The following is a 17,869-nucleotide window of genomic DNA, read 5'->3' as shown; positions in this document are numbered from 1 at the left end:
CCCTACAAAAAAGAAGCTGGCACTCAGTGGGGATGACGAGCGGCGGATGACACCAGCAGCCACTGAGTCATTGATATAGGTCTCCATGGCTTCCTGTTCCTGCCTGGACAGACTGTACAAGCGACTGTTAGGCAGCGGAGCATCAGGCAGGAGCTCTATCGCGCAGTCTATGGTCGGTGAGGGGGGAGCAAGAGGGCTCGGGACTTACTGAAAACGGCAGCTAGGTTGTGATACTCGAGGAACCAATGACAGGTCGAGGGATCTGGACTGTCACAAAACTCCCACAATCAGGCTGAGCAGCACGAAGACAATTATCAGAACAGGACAGGCTCCAACTAACTATCCTACCTGACCCAATCAATATGGGGATTATGAAGTCTCAGCCACGGATGACCCAGCACCATGGGAAAACCGGAGGAAGGGATTACTTTAAATCTGAGAACCTCCCTGTGGTTCCCTGATGTTATCAACAGGGGGAGTGTCTGACATGTGACAGAAAACAAGAGAGAACCATTCAGACCCTTAGCAGATAATGGTGAACTGAGGGGTTCAATGGGGATGTTAAGTTTCTTAGATAAGTCTTCGTCAATAAAGTTATCCTCAGCTCCAGAATCAATTAAGGCTGTTAATGAGTGGGAAGTTGACTGGTGGCAAAGCTTAACATCAATAAGCAGGCGGCTGGTAGAGAGTTGGGGTTTGCCCGTGCTGCTCACTAGAGTCCCCACCTCTAATGAGCCTTGTCTTTTGGCCGTACAGGGCAGCTGGAAATTCTGTGCCCAGGTTTACCACAGTAGAGGCAGTCTCCTGATTGAAGACGCCTCTGTCTTTCTGTGGCTGTCAGGTGCGTTCTACCTATTTGCATGGGTTCGTCGTCAGGGGGCGCTGGAGCCTGTGACTGGGCCGGCGGGAAAACAGGGGTGGCGCTGTTGCGCTCCACCGCAGGTGGAAACAGCCGAGGAAGCGCTGAGGCAGACTGGCCCGGTCGCTCCCGGCGTCGCTCACGAAGCCTGTTGTCCAAACTGATAGACATTGTGATTAGTGAGTTCAAGTCCTTGGCCTCATCACTGACGGACAAACCGTCTTTTAAGGCCTCAGTTAAGGCTTGATAATATACTCCTTTGAGCGCCTCATCGTTCCATTTAGTGTCAGCAGCCAGTGTGCGAAACTCCACAGAGAACTCGGCTGCACTACGGGAGCCTTGGCGCAGCTTCAGCAAGCGTTTTGAGGCATCCCCAACATGATCCGGGTGATCAAACACCGTGCTGAGTTCTTCAGTGAACTGTTTAAAGGTAAGGGAAGTTAACGGTGTGGTGGAGTCAAACGCTAGCGCCCAGGCTAAAGCCTGATCCCTCAGCAGTCCCATGACATAATATATTTTGGATAAATCGGAGGCAAAGGCCATTGGTTGCTGATTAAAAACCATCCGACATTGTAACAGGAAACCCGACATTTTGACAGTTCACCTGAGAATGGCGGGGGATCGGGAACATACGGACCCCGTGAACTTGCCGGAGTGGGGAGAGCAGGAGGATCGGCCGTAAGGAGGCGGGTGGAGGAGCAGCTGCAGCAACAGCTGACGCGCCTGACGGTCCTGGACTTGAGGAAAGCGCAGAGGTTAGTCTTTCTACTGAGGCCAGCTGAACGATTTCCTGATGGAGAGATTGGCTGGCCGCTTCTAGTCCAGCGAGCCGATGAACGCTTTGCCCAAGCACGACTCCTTGTCGGCTTATGATGGCCCTCAGGGCGGCAGGGGGTTGCTGTTCAGTCTGGTCCATGTGTTTAATTGGTCAGATTGTTCTGTCACGCCCAGGGCACGGATGGACACAGGGACTGAACAGTAATACCAAACCAGACGTTTATTGGGAAATTGCTTATTCTTGGTCAGACAGGCCAGGGTCAGAACCGGGAATCCAAATCGGGATCAGGCAGTCTCAGGGTCAGACAGACAGGGGGTCGAAGCCAGGAGGTCCTTATCCAGCGGGGAGAGTCAGGGATCGGGGACAGGAGAGGAATCTAGGTAGAGACAGACAGGTTAGATACTGTGCAGTTAGCTCCAGTTACTACAGCAGGCCTGAAGGTGTTACCGCTGAGGGTTTCACAACAATCTGACGCCGTGCAGGAGGAGTTCCGTCCTAATATGGCAGCAGCTGAGGATCAGGCGGATGCCGATCAGGTGCGAGTGGTCACAGCTCAGCGGCAGCTGTGACATCATGTCACAGTTTGATTCACACATCAAAATCAGTTTCTGGTTTTCAAGATCTATTTTTGCAAAGATCAAGATATGTTAGAGGAATTAATTTAATTTTATTCTGCTTTATGTTGTCAAATAAATGTCAAATATTTGGCTGATTAATATCACAGATTAGTTATGATCAAAACTGAATCAGACGGATCAGGTTGGTTTCATTCATAAATAAATTCCTTATATGAAATTTGTTGCTTTGCTCCTGTTATGTTTTATGATTAAACTGTTTGATGTTTTTAGTTTGATTTTAAAAAAATAAATCATTTTAGGCCAACTTAGCTAAATTTGATGAAGATGCAGTTAATATTTGAATATCTGAAAGTTTCTCCAAATAGAATGAAGACATTTTATTTTATAAGCATAACTTTTTGTTTTAATCTAATCTTCAGGATTAAATTACTTTGTGTCTGAAAAGCAAACAGGAGATTATAAAGGAATTAAACAGGCTTTACTGAATATTAACTGTTATAACATTTGCAACAATTGTTGTAGAAATTATTCATTTGTCTCAGAGGTAAATTATTAATGTCTGTCTGGAGAAAGATGAACTTTCAGAAAGTGAAACATTTTGATGGTTTTACAGAAACTTATTGCATCATAAAACATCTTTATGACAAACAGCTGGACTGTTTTTTTTTTCTTGCCATTTATTGATTCTCTGGATAAAATATTGAGTCAGTATCTAATGAACAACATAAACTGATCGGTTTCATTTGCTTTAACATTTTGCTCAGTTTTATAATTAGATGTGTGTCTGAAGTTTTAGAGGAAAATATTTTTACCTTCTCAGGTTGAAACCACAGTAAGTTGGTCATTATTGTTTATTTAGGTAACTGAGATCATCATGTCTAGAATAGGACAGAAACGAAGCAGCAGCAGCTGATGGGTTTTATTTTCATGTTTAGAGACTGAATGAGAGGAAACAGATATGAAGATAATTTGACCTTCATTTGTGTCTCATCAGAGGCAGAGAGGACGCAGACTGGATCTGATCCATGAAGACAGTCGACTGAAACTGGGATTAATTCAACAAACATTGATTAAACTCACAGATACAATTTATAGTCAAAAACATTTCACCACAGAGACAATAGAGTAAAAAAGTGAAATATTTTTACACTCTGCTAACATCAATTCAGTGTTTGTTTTTTCTGCACTAAAAGAGAAACATTATTTATCTCAGTATCTGTTCATTCATTTAAAAAGATCCTTCTCTAGATTTGTTGAGCTGATATTTGTGTGTTTAATGCAGATTTTATTGTTTGAAAACCAAAAAACTTTTCATTTAAATATTTCAGGTTTTGATTTTTCTGCTGTTAAAAGATTGATCTGCTCTGATGCATCTTCTGACAAAACAGACACATGTTTAGGTTCATAAATCATTTAATTCCATTTTTACACATTTATTGTTTTCCTCACAGATATTTCAAACTGTTCTGCACCAAATTATCTAAATAAACTGTTAGTATTCATAGTGACTAAATTCCCTTTTCTTAAGTCAAGTTCTTCTTGAACTTGACTTAGCTGTGTTGGATCACAGCTTTAAAATCATTCAATGTTTTATTTATTAATAAATCTTAAAAACAGAGAAACCTGTTTTTAGACGTACTGTAAAATATTCAGAACAGATAAAAAAACATTTACTGTAAAAAAATAGAAAGTCTCTTTATTACTGGGATTCATGTTTTGATGCTCATTAAGGGAAACAAACAGATTTAAAGTAAAGATAAATAAATACATAAAAATACAAAACTTTTAGTTTTAAGCATTAAAGCAGAAAATAAACATGTCCTGAAGATACTGATAGCATGAAAAACAGACTGAATTCAGATATTAACATTACAGTTACAATGTTAATATTTGCAGTTAATTTATTGATTCACATCCATTTAAAAATTAATACATGTAAAAATCAAATGACTGAGTTAAACTTTTCTCCATGCAGAGTGTAGCAAACATTTCTGCTGCTTTATTTCTACAAAATGTTTTTTTGCCCTGAATCATGAAAACGTTTCCACTGAGTCTAATAACTGAAACCTGATCATTTTATTTCCTCACATCGTGTAAAATCAACTGAAGTTGATCTGTTTCTGTCTCTGCAGTTAAATCACATTCATGTTTTCATTTCTTCAAGTTGTTTTTTCATTTCCCTACATTTTTCTCTATTTCCTGTTTCCTCTCCTTCAGCTTATCAACATCTTTAAATGTTTTATCTATTAGTTTCTCTGTCATCAGTTCCACTTGTTGATGATCTTTCTTGCTCTCATCCAGTTTTCTCCAGGATCTCTGTCATCATTTCCGTCAGTTTTAAATATCCTTCTGCTTATACTCCATCTTGTTCCCAGTCTGGTTTCTCTTCATCAATAACTGTGTTAAATTTCTTCTCATCCTCATCAGTCATTCTCACTGTCTTCTCTCTTTGATCATTGATTGTTTTTCTCTGATTCTTCAGATCCTCTGACATCATCATTAATGATTCAATCAGCTGATCAATAATTCTCTGATCCTCATTTCTGTATTTTATCTCCTCCTCAAGCTTTGATTTCTTCTCAGATAAATTATCTTTTTCTTTCATGAGCTGCTTTTTCTCATCACTCATTTCCCCTTTTAGTTTCTTCTTTGCTGCAGAAACAAAAAAACATGAGATTCAGGTTCTATCAGTTTTCTATCAGTTGAGTTTCTGATTAGTAAAACATGTAGTTCAGAGAAATTCATTTATTCTCTGTCTGTTTTCAATAAATACATGGTTAAATATGGCATCTCATTAACAATAAAACACATTAATAATTAACTCACAGTTTTCAGTTTGTCTCCATTTCCAGGTAAAACCAGCAGCTCCAATAATAATTATGATTCCCAGAATCACAATGGAGCCGATAGAAACACTGCAGTCAGGCTGAGAAACGAAGAAACCATCTGAAACAGAGTCATGAAGAGTTTCATGTAAAAACAACAATATCTGGACTATTAATGGTTCAAATGTTTTATTTTCTACCTGGAACATGAATGTGTGTCTCTCTGCTCTGGTTGATGTCTCTCTGCTGGACTCTGCAGGTAAAGTTGTTGTACTTTCTCTTCTCTACAGTCACTCTGCTGCTAACGGTGTAAACGCCATCAGGATCGGAGCTTTTCTCTGCAGGTCCAGCAGACATGATGTTTCCGTCTGCGTCCAGCCAGAGCAGCTCAGGTTCTGGATACCAGCCTGCAGCGCTGCAGTCCAGCATCACTCCACTGCTGCTCACATCCAGTCCAGATAAACTGACAGCAGGTGAGGAGACGGAGCCTGGTGATCACAGGACAGGGAAGATCATTAAATTTATGCCTTGCAGATGATGGTTCATAGGCATGAAAACCAATTCAACCTAAACTGAATCCAAATCTAGGAGAAATAGACCAATTATACTTCAAACTTTGTAAACTCTTGTCTCCTTACAGATGGTTGTGTGTTAAAGAATTTCTTTCAGTAATTTTAGCAAATAAACTCTGTGTGACAATTTAGTGATAAAAGGAAAAATACTGCAGGTACCACATTTGGCCAGCAGGAGGCAGAATATAAACTATAACACATTTTACATGTGTAAATAAATCATTAACAGGATTTTAACAGAGTTAGTTATTTGGAGATCAATAATTCTCAATACATATTAAATATGTTATACTATTCTAACATATATACACTAACTACTGTAAAAATTTGTTTTATTTTAAGCTTAATTGTTAAAAAAAAATACTTTAAAAAGTTTCTTTTTCCTGAATCTGTTTTCTTGCATTCCTTTTGTTTTAGTTTTTAATACATCAAAGTTTGTAACTTTATATTTAGTTTGATTACATCATGTAGAAAAATCAGATTTATTATCAGTCACTCAGTAAATCAGTAATTTCTAATTTTGACTTGGTTAAAAATATTTTGAAGTTGTGCTACTTTTACTTTAAAAACAGACGCTATAAATGATCAGCACATTATTTGCCACATTACCAAGCAAAGAAAGAAGAAATAAAATTGATTTTTGTATTTACTGATTTGTGTTTTCTTACCAACAATCAGGTCAACATAATATTGTTGGATCTCTTTTGGGTTGTAGCATCTGAATCTCCCGTTGTCAGAGTGTTTCACCGCCGTCAGTCTCAACGAAACGTCTCCGTCTTTCAGTCTGTCTGTGAACACAGACGTTCTTCCCTTGTACGCCGCGTTTTTTTCATTGATATTTTCACTCCCTTCAAACCACATGAACACAAATCTGGGGTTCAGGTCCATTCTCCCCACTCCACCACCAGCTCATCGGGGTCCACAGTGACGCCCAGGTGACACGGCAAAACCACATCATCACCTTCCATGGCTGCAACCAGCCGAGGCCGCGTCGCCTCCAGAGACTCACCTGCAAGGAAAACACAAAAACACAAACTATTAGATTTTACTGGAAGATGTGAAGCTTTATAACTTCTCTGAGATTTTTATTCCAAAGCGTCTCATTTCTTTACAATTCATGAATCAACTCAGCTCTTCATTTAGCAGCGAACAGTAACTATCTTTGTGTCGACAGGCAGGAATGTCTCTGGTGTTTCTCAGTTACCTGTGCAGGTGAATCCCAGGAGCAGGAAGCAAATCATGAGCTCAGCAAACACAAACGCTTTGATCGAAGGTTTTAGAGATAAACTCTGAGGCGCGAGAATCATCCTGAAGACAGAAGAAAACAAAGTTAACGCATTAAGAAGTAAAGTAGAAGAATTTACACTGGAGAAAAGAAAGATCACCTTCCTGAATGCGTCGTCTCCTTTGTTCTTTATGAACTGCAGAGGGCAAAGGTCTCAGATCAACGGCAGTAAAATGAGGCGTGGCCCAGTTCTGATGGAGCAGTCGGATCCGGAAGGGAACAATCAATGGACTGCAGAATACAGTTTGTCCACATCTGATGTCCTCTTTTATTTTTATAGTTTTCATTTAGAAGATTAATCTGTCGCAGTTTAAAGCTGTGAAGGTCAAAGGTCAGAACTGCTGGTAGCCACTTGGGCTCTGAGCAAAAATACGACCTCTGTAGTCAACATCTGTCTGCTTTATACATTTTTTCATTATTTGTATCGTAAATCTGCAGAACAGAAAGTTTCATGTTATTTTACACAAACAGACTTAAATTCTGCTCAAAGTAAATAATTTGTGATTTGAAATTTGATCCTTTTATGTCTTTGTAGCTTTTCTGTTGGTAATTTAATCTTCTTCCAAACTGCTCTGCAGCGCCCCCTGGGCTGAGATGGGCCAAACTGTGAATCATTTGATCTGATGCTGGATATGTTGGTGAATTGATTAGAAACAAGTTTCCTGAAAGTCTCTCCTAAAGAGGCCAACAGGATTCTAAAGGTATTTGAATAAAACTCCATATTTATGTTAATTGCTCATTTTAATGATGTCACTAATGTGATGCATGTTGCTGGTTAGTGACAGCCATTGGTATTTACTCCAGTATCAGACTCTGGTCTTCCTCTGCTGCAGGCCTTTATCTCCACCATGACTGGTTCAACTTCCTGTCTCTGCTGCTGCAGCTGCTGCTGCTGCTGCTGCTGCAGCAGCAGCAGCTGCTCTCCACATTACATGCTGGAAACGTATTCATAAAACCTCAGACAGATGTGAACGTCGATCAATAGTGTTGATTCTTCTCAAAAAACCACCAGAGACAAAATGTTTGAGTATTTTATGTTGTTCTGAATGTTATATAAGTAAACATTTTGCAGGGTTGTGCATTAACTGTTCACTGACTGAATCTGACTGCAGAGAGGAAAACAGTCAATCATTTCATGCAAACGTCTGTGGCAACGGAGTCGATTTCTGCTGCATTTCACTGACAGTCTGCAGAACTCGCAGTGTTTTAAAAGGTGCAGCACAGAGTCAGTTATTTCTAGAAATACTTCTTCAACCTGCAGTTTATGAAGCCCAGAAATAAAGCAGACAGGAAGAGGAAGTCCTGGCCAGCGTGATCACAATGCGTCGGTGTGAAGAACTTCACTCCAGTAACGGTGAGCATCATGGAGGTCACATGTCTCTGCTTCTGTAAGTATGACGATAATAAGCAGCTGCTATCTGAGCTGATGTCAGATATTCATTTAATTTAATGTGTTTGCAGTGATGAACATGTTTGTTCTGCTGCTCTGAACAAACTGAACAGGCTGAAAGAGCTGGTGAGCATCACAAATATTATTACAAAAAGTTCAATTTAAGCTGTGTTTAGTTTTACTTATTGATCAAATAGATTGGAAATGAATCTGATCAGTTCAGCTGTTTTATAATAGTTGGTGTTGAGCATTATCTTTCTTTTCTCTATTTCCACTCAGATGCAGCTTTTCCGTACATTTTTCCAAGGAGGCTTCAGTTCTTTGAGTACGAGTCGTTCACTGTTCAGTGTGAGCTGATGGATGATGCTGACGTCTGGAGAGTAATGAGGGAGTTTAACAAATCCAGACCAGCAAACTCTTCAGAGCCCTGCAGCTCACCAGCTCCGTCCTGCACCGTTAAACCGGCTCTGGAGAAACACAGCGGGGAGTACTGGTGTGAAAACGGCCTGGGGGAGAAGAGCCGGGCGCTCAGCGTCTCTATCACAGGTAAATAATCCAGAAGAAAACTGGAATGAAGAAGAACATGAAATCTATTCATACTAAACTAATAACGGGAAATTAATGCAGAGCGTAGAGCTACTTCAAAAATCTGTCCTACATGCTTTTATTTATATTAAATTATATATATGCAATTTTTTGGCATTCCAAATAAATAATTTGCATGTGAGCAAATTGTTGTCATAAAAAGTTTGATTGACTTTGTTAATCAAAACTGCATTCAGTGTCAAAATGGACAAATCACATTGATGTATAAGTAATATTTGTGTACATGACTTGTGTCAAAGAGCTTGTGTGTGTGTGTGTGTGCGTGTGTGTGTGTGTGTGCGTGTGTGTGTGTGTGTGTGCGTGTGTGTGTGTGTGTGTGTGTGTGTGTGTGTGTGTGTGTGTGTGCGTGTGTGGGTGTGTGTGTGAGAGAGTGTGTGAGTATAAATAAGTGTGTTTAATGGGAGCGTGTCACTCAGGGTAACAGATTGGTTAAAACAGGAGAAACCTGTATTACCCTCATGCCTGCAAAGTCCAACATCCACATGTCATGATCCGACTGATGCATGTTTTTATCTTTTCTAAATAAATGATATTTGTTTCTCAGCTGGTCTGGTGATCCTGGAGGTTCCAGTCCAACCAGTAGCAGAAGGATCAGACGTGACACTCCGATGTATCCACCTGAAAACTGAGCAGCATCACATCAGAGATTTCTATAAAGATGGCCTCCATGTCATGACCTGCTACCGCAGCAACATGACCCTCAGAAACGTCTCCAAGGCCGATGAAGGAACTACAGGTGCAGCATCTCTGGAGCCGGAGAATCTCCTGACAGCTGGCTGGCCGTTCAGGAAACACTCTCAGGTTGGTTGACTTGTCCTGTTTGTCTCTACCCTTTATATTTATATATTAACTTATATAAAATCAACTTTTCAGGACCAACTGCAGAAACTCCTCCTGTTCAGAGTGAGCAGAACAAAACCTCAGTGTGGAGTCGGCAGCTAGAGTCGTGTTGTTCGTCTTGTTGTCTCTGGTCACTGCACTGATTCTCTACAAGCTGCGAAAAGGTGTAAAATCTTTAGTTACTTATTGACAGCATGTCTAATTATGCTGATCTCTTAAGAAGTTTTATTTTTCTTCTGCATAATTTCATTCAATAACTTGATACACTCAAACTACAAATGAATTTGGAGTTTTAAATAGTATAAATTTAAACATTTAGTTCAGGTTGTGGTAATTTGGTTTTGTGTTTAATTTTAAAAGCCGTTTACTAAACTATCTTCAGATATCTGTGAAGTGCAGAGGGGAGAATTTTTAACGTCTCGGTTTAAAAAACCTCAAACTAAAACCACAGGCTTCAGCAGAACAACCTGCTGTTTATTTTATTCATCATTATGATCAGAAATACACGCTGCAGCTGCAGCAGCTTCTGCATCAGGTTCACCTCGACAATATGAACATTATTTATTTAAAAACTGCAGAGAGACTAAATAAATCAATATGAAACTTCGGTCAGCAACATGAATCCTCCACACAGAGAAATGAGTGAGACTCAATGAGATCAAATGAATTTTGACTGGTTGTTTTGTTTCCCATCAGAACCAGAATGGACCAGAATCGCCGCCGGTCCAGTTCTGTCAGAGGAGGAAACGCATCACACAAACAGGAAAGACAGCTTTTACTTCTGAGAGCAAAATATGATCATAACCCGTCAGGAATCTTTGCTAAAAATGTTCATAAATTTAAATAGTTTCTTTTTTTTTTGGCAACTCCATTTCATTTAGAATAAAAATTGATTAAATTTATTAAAAAATTTATTCTCAGTAAAATTCTTTATTTTACATACAGTCTATTATATTTTCCATAACTTGACCAGGTTTCTTTAACTCATGTTTGGATATTAAATACATTTTTAATCTTTGACCTTTAAAGGTGTAACTGAAATATAAACAGTCAGCTGCAAATTTATTATCACATTTTCTCACTTGTATTTCATATTGTGCATGAAAACATTTTGGTTTTATGTTCAGTATTGTCCATTAACATTTGGACCTTTTATTTTGGACCAGTAATGAACTGGATGAGATTGTCTCTGCAGCCATATTGTTGTTGTTGTTGTTTTTATTGTTGTTGTTGTCACAAAATGTTCAGGTCAAATAAAATGTCAAACTGTAGGAGTTTATATTTTATTCACTGAGATTATAACATGTTTTTCTATTTTAACATGATTGTCATCATGACTATCAGTTAGTTTGAATATTCTAAATATATCTGACAATATTAAGAGATTTTGGATGAATTACATGTTTTTGCAGTTATTTATTTGTAGATGAGAAAAATTCAATATGAGAAATTTTAAGCCTTTTATTTTGGTTTGATTGATCTTAATGTTCCTGATGAACTTAATAAATGTCACTTTAAAAAAAGACATTGGTAAATACATGAAAGATAAAAGAAATACAAAAAGCTCGTAAAAACATAATTCATATTAGTAAAAAAAAGGAAATGGTAGCTATTTTTACATCTTGTACATTAATTAATGCTTTATAGCTTCTACAGTGGAAATCTTTACTGGTCAACATATAGATACATTAGAGGTCAGTTAAACTAAATTAATTATATAATCTCTCACTTTGTCCTGAAACTGAACAAGAAGCTTAGCGTACAGATAACAGAAAAACAACAAACATCACAAGCTTTGAATTTTTTATAATATGTTCTAATTTAATTCCAAAGGTTTCTAAACATCATGAGAAGAAAACTTTGTATCTGAGAAAATATTTTCATCTTATATTTCTACTCAGAAAAAAACTTTAATTAAAAATCAGCAAATCTGCTGAATTGAAACTCGACGTATTTTCTGACAGAAATCAGCTGAAGTTGATCTGTTTCTGTCTCTGCAGTTAAATCACATTCATGTTTTCATCACATTCATGTTTTCATTTCTTCAAGTTGTTTTTTTATTTCCTGTACATTTTTCTCTATTTCCTGTTTCCTCTCCTTCAGCTTATCAACATCTTTAGATGTTTTATCTATTAGTTTCTCTGTCATCATTTCCACTTGTTGATGATCTTTCTTGCTCTTTTCCAGTTTCTCCAGGCTCTCTGTCATCATTTCCTTCAGTTTTAAATATCCTTTTGCTTTCTGCCATCTTGTTCCCCGTCTGTTTTCTCACTTCATCAATAACTGTGTTAAATTTCTTCTCATCCTCATCAGTCATTCTCACTGTCTTCTCTCTTTGATCATTGATTGTTTTTCTCTGATTCTTCAGATCCTCTGACATCATCATTAATGATTCAATCAGCTGATCAATAATTCTCTGATCCTCATTTCTGTATTTTATCTCCTCCTCAAGCTTTGATTTCTTCTCAGATATTTATCTTTTTCTTTTTTCATGAGCTGTTCTTTCTCCTCACTCATTTCCCCTTTTAGTTTCTTCTTTGCTGCAGAAACAAGAAAATCATAAGATTCAGGTTTTCTATCAGTTTTCTATCAGTTGAGTTTCTGATTAGTAAAACATGTGGTTCAGAGAAATTCATTTATTCTGGGTCTGTTTTAAATAAATACATGGTTAAATATGGCATCTCATTAAACAATAAAACATTAATAATAACTCACAGTTTTCAGTTTGTCTCCATTTCCATATAAAACCAGCAGCTCCAATAATAATTATGATCCCCAGAATCACAGCAAAAATGTCAAAAACACTGCAGTCAGGCTGAGACACGAAGAAACCATCTGAAACAGAGTCATGAAGAGTTTCATGTAAAACCAACAATATCTGCAGTATTAGTGGTTCAAATGTTTTATTTTCTACCTGGAACATGAATGTGTGTCTCTCTGCTCTGGTTGATGTCTCTCTGCTGGACTCTGCAGGTAAAGTTGTTGTACTTTCTCTTCTCTACAGTCACTCTGCTGCTAACGGTGTAAACGCCATCAGGATCGGAGCTTTTCTCTGCAGGTCCAGCAGACATGATGTTTCCGTCTGCGTCCAGCCAGAGCAGCTCAGGTTCTGGATACCAGCCTGCAGCGCTGCAGTCCAGCATCACTCCACTGCTGCTCACATCCAGTCCAGATAAACTGACCGCAGGTGAGGAGACGGAGCCTGGTGATCACAGGACAGGGAAGAACTGAAGAATCGCATCGTTTAGCAGTTATACTGTCATAATCAGCTGGTAGATAAAAAGTACATTTAAAGAAAGGCAGAATAAACTCCATATTTTAATGCATGTTTTTCTTTTTTAAGTGTGAAATATTTATTAACAGTTTGTCCAGAAGTTACATTGAAGGAGATTTTTTTTATTTAATGTTAAATTTACTCTATTATTTCATCCCATTTGCTTTTAAATGTAACAATCCGACTATTTTAACTGTTTTAAACTTCAAAATGTTTAAATTATGTTAAAATATGTTTAAATCATTTTCTGTCTTGAATCAATAATTTTAAATAACTTGGTATTGATAACCTTACAGCTGCACACAGCACAGATCTTTCAAATACTACAGATTATAATACACAATCTGAGTTAAAATGTTAAATTGTTTTTTACTTTTAGTTCATAGGAACACATTTCCAGTGAGTTTTATTCAAAATCAGATAATTAAACTTGTCTATAAAAATTCTTTCAACTTGCTGATTTTGGAACATGATGTAAAAACTTTGACAAGACTGATGTTAGTTTTTTAGTTAAAATGTCACTGCAATTATTCCTTAGTAAAGTTTAACATGAAGAATGCTTCTTAATTGTATGTTGTAAGTTATTTTCTTTTCTTACCAACAACAAGCTCAACAAAATATTCTTTCTTCTCTTTCGGTAAGTAGCATCTGTATTTTCCATTGTCAGATATTCTGACATCAGAGAGTTTCAGTGAAATGTCTCCATTTTTCAGATTTTCAGGAAATTGACGATCTTCCCCTGTAGGCTTCGTTTTGTTCGTCTGCATATTCTTCACCGCCGAGATTCACAAACACAAATCTGGGTTTCAGGTCGGGTCTGCCCCACTCCACTGTCATCTTAGTTGCATCTTTAGGAGGATTCAGGAAAAGCGGCAGAACCGCGACCTCACTGGCCGTTACTGTGACCGAATCCGTCTGCTGTGACTCACCTGAAAATGACACAAGATGAGAAATTTCACATCTAGTGTCAAGTTGTCCTCAAACCAGCAGAACAAAAATCACCTTGTGTTGGTTCATGTTCCCAATGTCTCAAGGCTTGTTTGGAGGCACTTTGCTGCTCTCTAGTGGTTGCAGTTAGTATCACTAGCATAATACTTTAAACTAAATCTAAACATATTCCAGTAAATTTGTGCAGATTTTACCTTTGCAGGTGAACAGGAGGAGCAGGAAGCCAATCACAGCAAAGACGGAGAGATGATTCAAAGAAAACATCTTTTGGTTATGATCCAACCTGTAAATTTAATATGAAAGCACAGAGCATATGGTTTTCAATTAGTTTAGTGTTAAACGGTTTTAATATTTTGAAAAATGACATGGCGACTATATAAAGAGACATTGTTTTACATCGCACATGTTCTTTAGCAGTCAACCCTAAAACTCTGACCCTGACCCTGACCCCTAGTCATGATTGATTTCAACTAGAACTAGCATTTTATTTCTAAATGTCCATCTTTTTGAACAGTGAATAAGAAAACAACTCTTCAATTAAGACATAGAGGTACATGCAAACTTCCACTTTAAAGGAAGAGATTAAATAAATGTTTATTAGCAGTAAAGAAATCCTTACCAACATACAAAAGCTCCCAAAGGTACTCAACACAAAACATAGTCTTTAAAATTTTTTATATATAAAATGCTCCTTCAAGTTTCAATGAATAGTAAAAACATTAGAAAATTATCAGTAATATTTTAAAACCAACAAAAAAATTGTGGCAGGGCTAAAAAAAACCCCCCAAAAATGTCGTTTTATACAGGAGAGAAAACGTAACACGCTGGATCTACATTTTGATGAAGATAAATCTGCAGCAGATAAACAATCATCATCATCAGAACCTGAACCGTCAAGTTACAAGATCCAAAGACAAACATTTAAATTTAAAGTCATACTTGTTAAATCTTTTACATTTAATTGTTTAAAGCATTAAAAAACTGTTAGTTTTCTCACTGTTACATTTCAAAAGAAACTCATAATCTAACTATCAATTTGACTAAACATGACTTTCAATAACCTGAACAATTATAAAATATTTCAGACTAGATTAATAACTTAAAGAGATAAATTGAGCGATAGAAAGTTAGAAGCTTTCGGTACGAACCCGCTCTGCAGAGACACACTTATGATCAAACCAGGTTCAGAATAACAGGAACTAGAGATTCTGGGTCAAAGTCCAGGAACAACTGTAATAAAATAAGGCAAGTTCAGTTTTATTGGTTGTAACGTTTGCAGAGATTTATCATAAACATAAAAGGTTTTCTGTTTGGTTAAAGACTTTTAACAGGAACTTTAAACAAAGGCCCAAATAAATTTGTTTCTGAAATGATAGAAAATCTTTTTCTAGATATTCAAATTTATTCATCTAAAATAAATTGAATTTCATCACTTTAACCCAAAAACAAGAGTTTGAATAAATTAGTGAGATGCCCAGAAGCAATAAGAGTGTATGTAAACTTCTGACTCCAGGTGTTGCAACATAGAGATGAATTTCCCAAAATTAATATCTGTGAATGTTAAAGGAAGAAAAGAGTCAATAACCACATTTTTGATCATTTTATTTTGGTAATAAATCAAAGATCTTTTTAACACAAGTTTGTGAAATAAAATTATAACAGGGTTAGGGTTAGGGTAGGGTTAGGGTTAGGGTAGGGTTAGGGTTAGGGATCAGAATCAGAATCAGTGTTTGTACAGAATAACATGTTTCAGTAGAGCCTATCAAAAGAACAAAAACAACATGAGACACGAGGATACAGGTGCACTTTCATTAGAGAAAAAATAATAACATGAAGGTCAGAAAATCATGTCTTGCACTGTCCTACCAGAAACTGTATGGAGTTACAGAGAAACTCTTCATATACAATGTCAACATAAAGACACAAAATGTTAGAGGCTCCAGGTCTGCAGTCCAGACACTTTGCTCATCCAGGGAGGAGTTGTTGTAGTTCTGCATGTTATGCATGTGTGAATCTGTAAATACATCTGTGAACACCGTCCCAGTCGCTGTATGTTACCTCAACATACAGTCTGGTAACACTGTATGTTACCTCAACATACAGTCTGGTAACACTATATGTTACCTCAACTGTATGCTGTGGTAACATACAGACCAATAGGAGAGGTTTTTTCCTCTCCAATGGTTCCATAGAAAACAGTCAGCAGGTTCAGACTTTACCTTTCAGCTACTGGACACCTGCTGGTTTTCTGATCTGTAAAACTAAATTGAATTTTCACTCAACTCTTTCTGGTTCAGTTTCTTCCTGTCATCTGCATCTCATTTCACGTTTCTGTTCTCATCTCTATGGGTTCCAGAGCTTTCTCTATGTTCAGTAACTGTCTTTCAATACTTTTCTTTGTCTCATCTAATTTCCACTGGGTCTGTAGCAGTTTTTTTCCTTTAACAATGACTCCATGTCATCAGAACTTTTCACGTTTGTTAATTTGGTTTCTACCAACTGAACTTCTTCTTTGTTTTTCTTCCTGTCAGACTCGACATTTCTGAGTTGTTCTACCAGATGATGTTTCTGGTTCTCCAGTTCAGTTTTTACTTTATTCAGGGTGGAAAAAGTAATTCTCTCTCATCCTGTCTTCCCCCTCCACCTTGGTGTGTGGACTGCTTTGACTCGATCCCTGCATAAAGGAATAGATTAATAACACATGAATAACATTTATTTATCATCATCTCTGCTCACTTACTGGTCGTCTCATTTTCAGTCTCAATTTCAGTATCTTGTTTATTTCTTCTGCTCGAGTTGCTGATGGTGGGAAGAAGCGGCTCTTCCTCATCACATCCTTGCTCAACATCTTGATGCCTCGACTTCTTACCTACCATGGAAAAAATAACATCATCACATAAAGCAATACTTTGAAAATCTATACCGTTTAAATTTAAATAATTTTAAATATTTTACATATGGTCATAACAAAAAGAATTCATGTTTACTGCAAAATATTTGGCAGATTCTCAGTAACTGTAACTTACATACATGGATGTACTTGAAGACAAAGGACAATAAAACCCCAATAACCAGTCCAACAGCGCCGCCGATCAGGGCCCATTGCAGAGAGTCCATTTCAAGAGTAGAACTTAAACTGATGAACAGTAAATAAGTTTCTTTTTAACATGTTATATAAACATATATTCATAGTTACATCTCTGTATTAAAAACTTATTCAGAAGATGTAAAATCAACCTAAAAACTAAAAAGCTGAAGTTTAGACAAGTTTTAATGTGTGTTGCAGTTTTAATGTTATTTTTTTATGTTGCAGAATCCAAAAAGCAGGAGGAGGCAGAATCCTGCATAATTACAGAGAAATAAAGAAACTCATCAGCAGAACAACTGGAGACAGCAGGAAATAGGCAACAAAATGTAGCAGGATGATCTGATTCTGGAGAGGAGAAAACCAGGAAGTAGAAATATTATCATACGAAAAACAGGTGTTATGTTCCAGATGCGAAAAAAACAAACAGAAAGTTTTACAACAGAAAACAATATCTATGTTCAAAACAAAGACAAGATTTCACACACAAAAAAAATAAACAAATGGATCACATGAAGCTTTGCTCTGATTAACTGACATAAAGTAGAAAACAAAATAAATTCAGGCATTACCTAATAGTTTTAATATTCTAAAAGCAAACCTTTTGAGTTCACGACGAAGCCGCTTCAGTTCAGCTCAACGAAGACGAATGAGCAACAGGATCAAAGTCCTGCAATAAACTAAATGCTTTCAGTCTTGTGACCTGAAAATAAATCAAGTTTATTAGTACAGAACATTTCAGCAACAACACAGTTCAAGTGCTTCACATCATAAAAACACGAAAATATATAAATGATTTAAATGATAAAAAAAGCCCTTATGTATGTAT

General features: G+C 37.2%; 2 protein-coding genes and 1 long non-coding RNA gene across 3 annotated transcripts; all 3 read right to left on the bottom strand.

Annotated features, from left to right (window-relative positions):
• Window positions 1-4,128: 4,128 nt before the first annotated feature.
• LOC129376663 (butyrophilin subfamily 3 member A2-like) lies at window positions 4,129-6,916 on the bottom strand. The gene is given in 7 exon segments (XM_055056251.1): window positions 4,129-4,528; window positions 4,530-4,867; window positions 5,042-5,161; window positions 5,241-5,528; window positions 6,281-6,499; window positions 6,502-6,621; window positions 6,817-6,916. Coding segments are annotated over 7 exon segments (1,263 nt in total). The 5' UTR covers window positions 6,854-6,916; the 3' UTR covers window positions 4,129-4,387.
• Window positions 6,917-11,197: 4,281 nt separating this feature from the next.
• On the bottom strand, window positions 11,198-15,130 carry LOC129376650 (butyrophilin subfamily 2 member A1-like). Its single transcript, XM_055056236.1, is given in 7 exon segments — window positions 11,198-12,273; window positions 12,449-12,568; window positions 12,648-12,935; window positions 13,606-13,733; window positions 13,735-13,936; window positions 14,150-14,238; window positions 15,104-15,130. Coding segments are annotated over 6 exon segments (912 nt in total). The 5' UTR covers window positions 14,220-14,238; window positions 15,104-15,130; the 3' UTR covers window positions 11,198-12,169.
• A 1,578-nt stretch (window positions 15,131-16,708) lies between these two features.
• On the bottom strand, window positions 16,709-17,767 carry LOC129376748 (uncharacterized). The gene is made up of 3 exons (XR_008607815.1): window positions 17,642-17,767; window positions 16,982-17,091; window positions 16,709-16,824 (listed from the first exon to the last, which is right to left on the bottom strand). It is a non-coding gene; the product is annotated as an uncharacterized LOC129376748 (long non-coding RNA).
• Window positions 17,768-17,869: the final 102 nt, after the last annotated feature.

The sequence above is a fragment of the Poeciliopsis prolifica genome, unplaced genomic scaffold (assembly GCF_027474105.1).
Source record: "Poeciliopsis prolifica strain line A6 unplaced genomic scaffold, Auburn_PproV2 SCAFFOLD044, whole genome shotgun sequence".
NCBI classification, from domain to species: Eukaryota; Metazoa; Chordata; class Actinopteri; order Cyprinodontiformes; family Poeciliidae; genus Poeciliopsis; species Poeciliopsis prolifica.
This window is presented reverse-complemented; position numbering and strand designations above follow the sequence as displayed.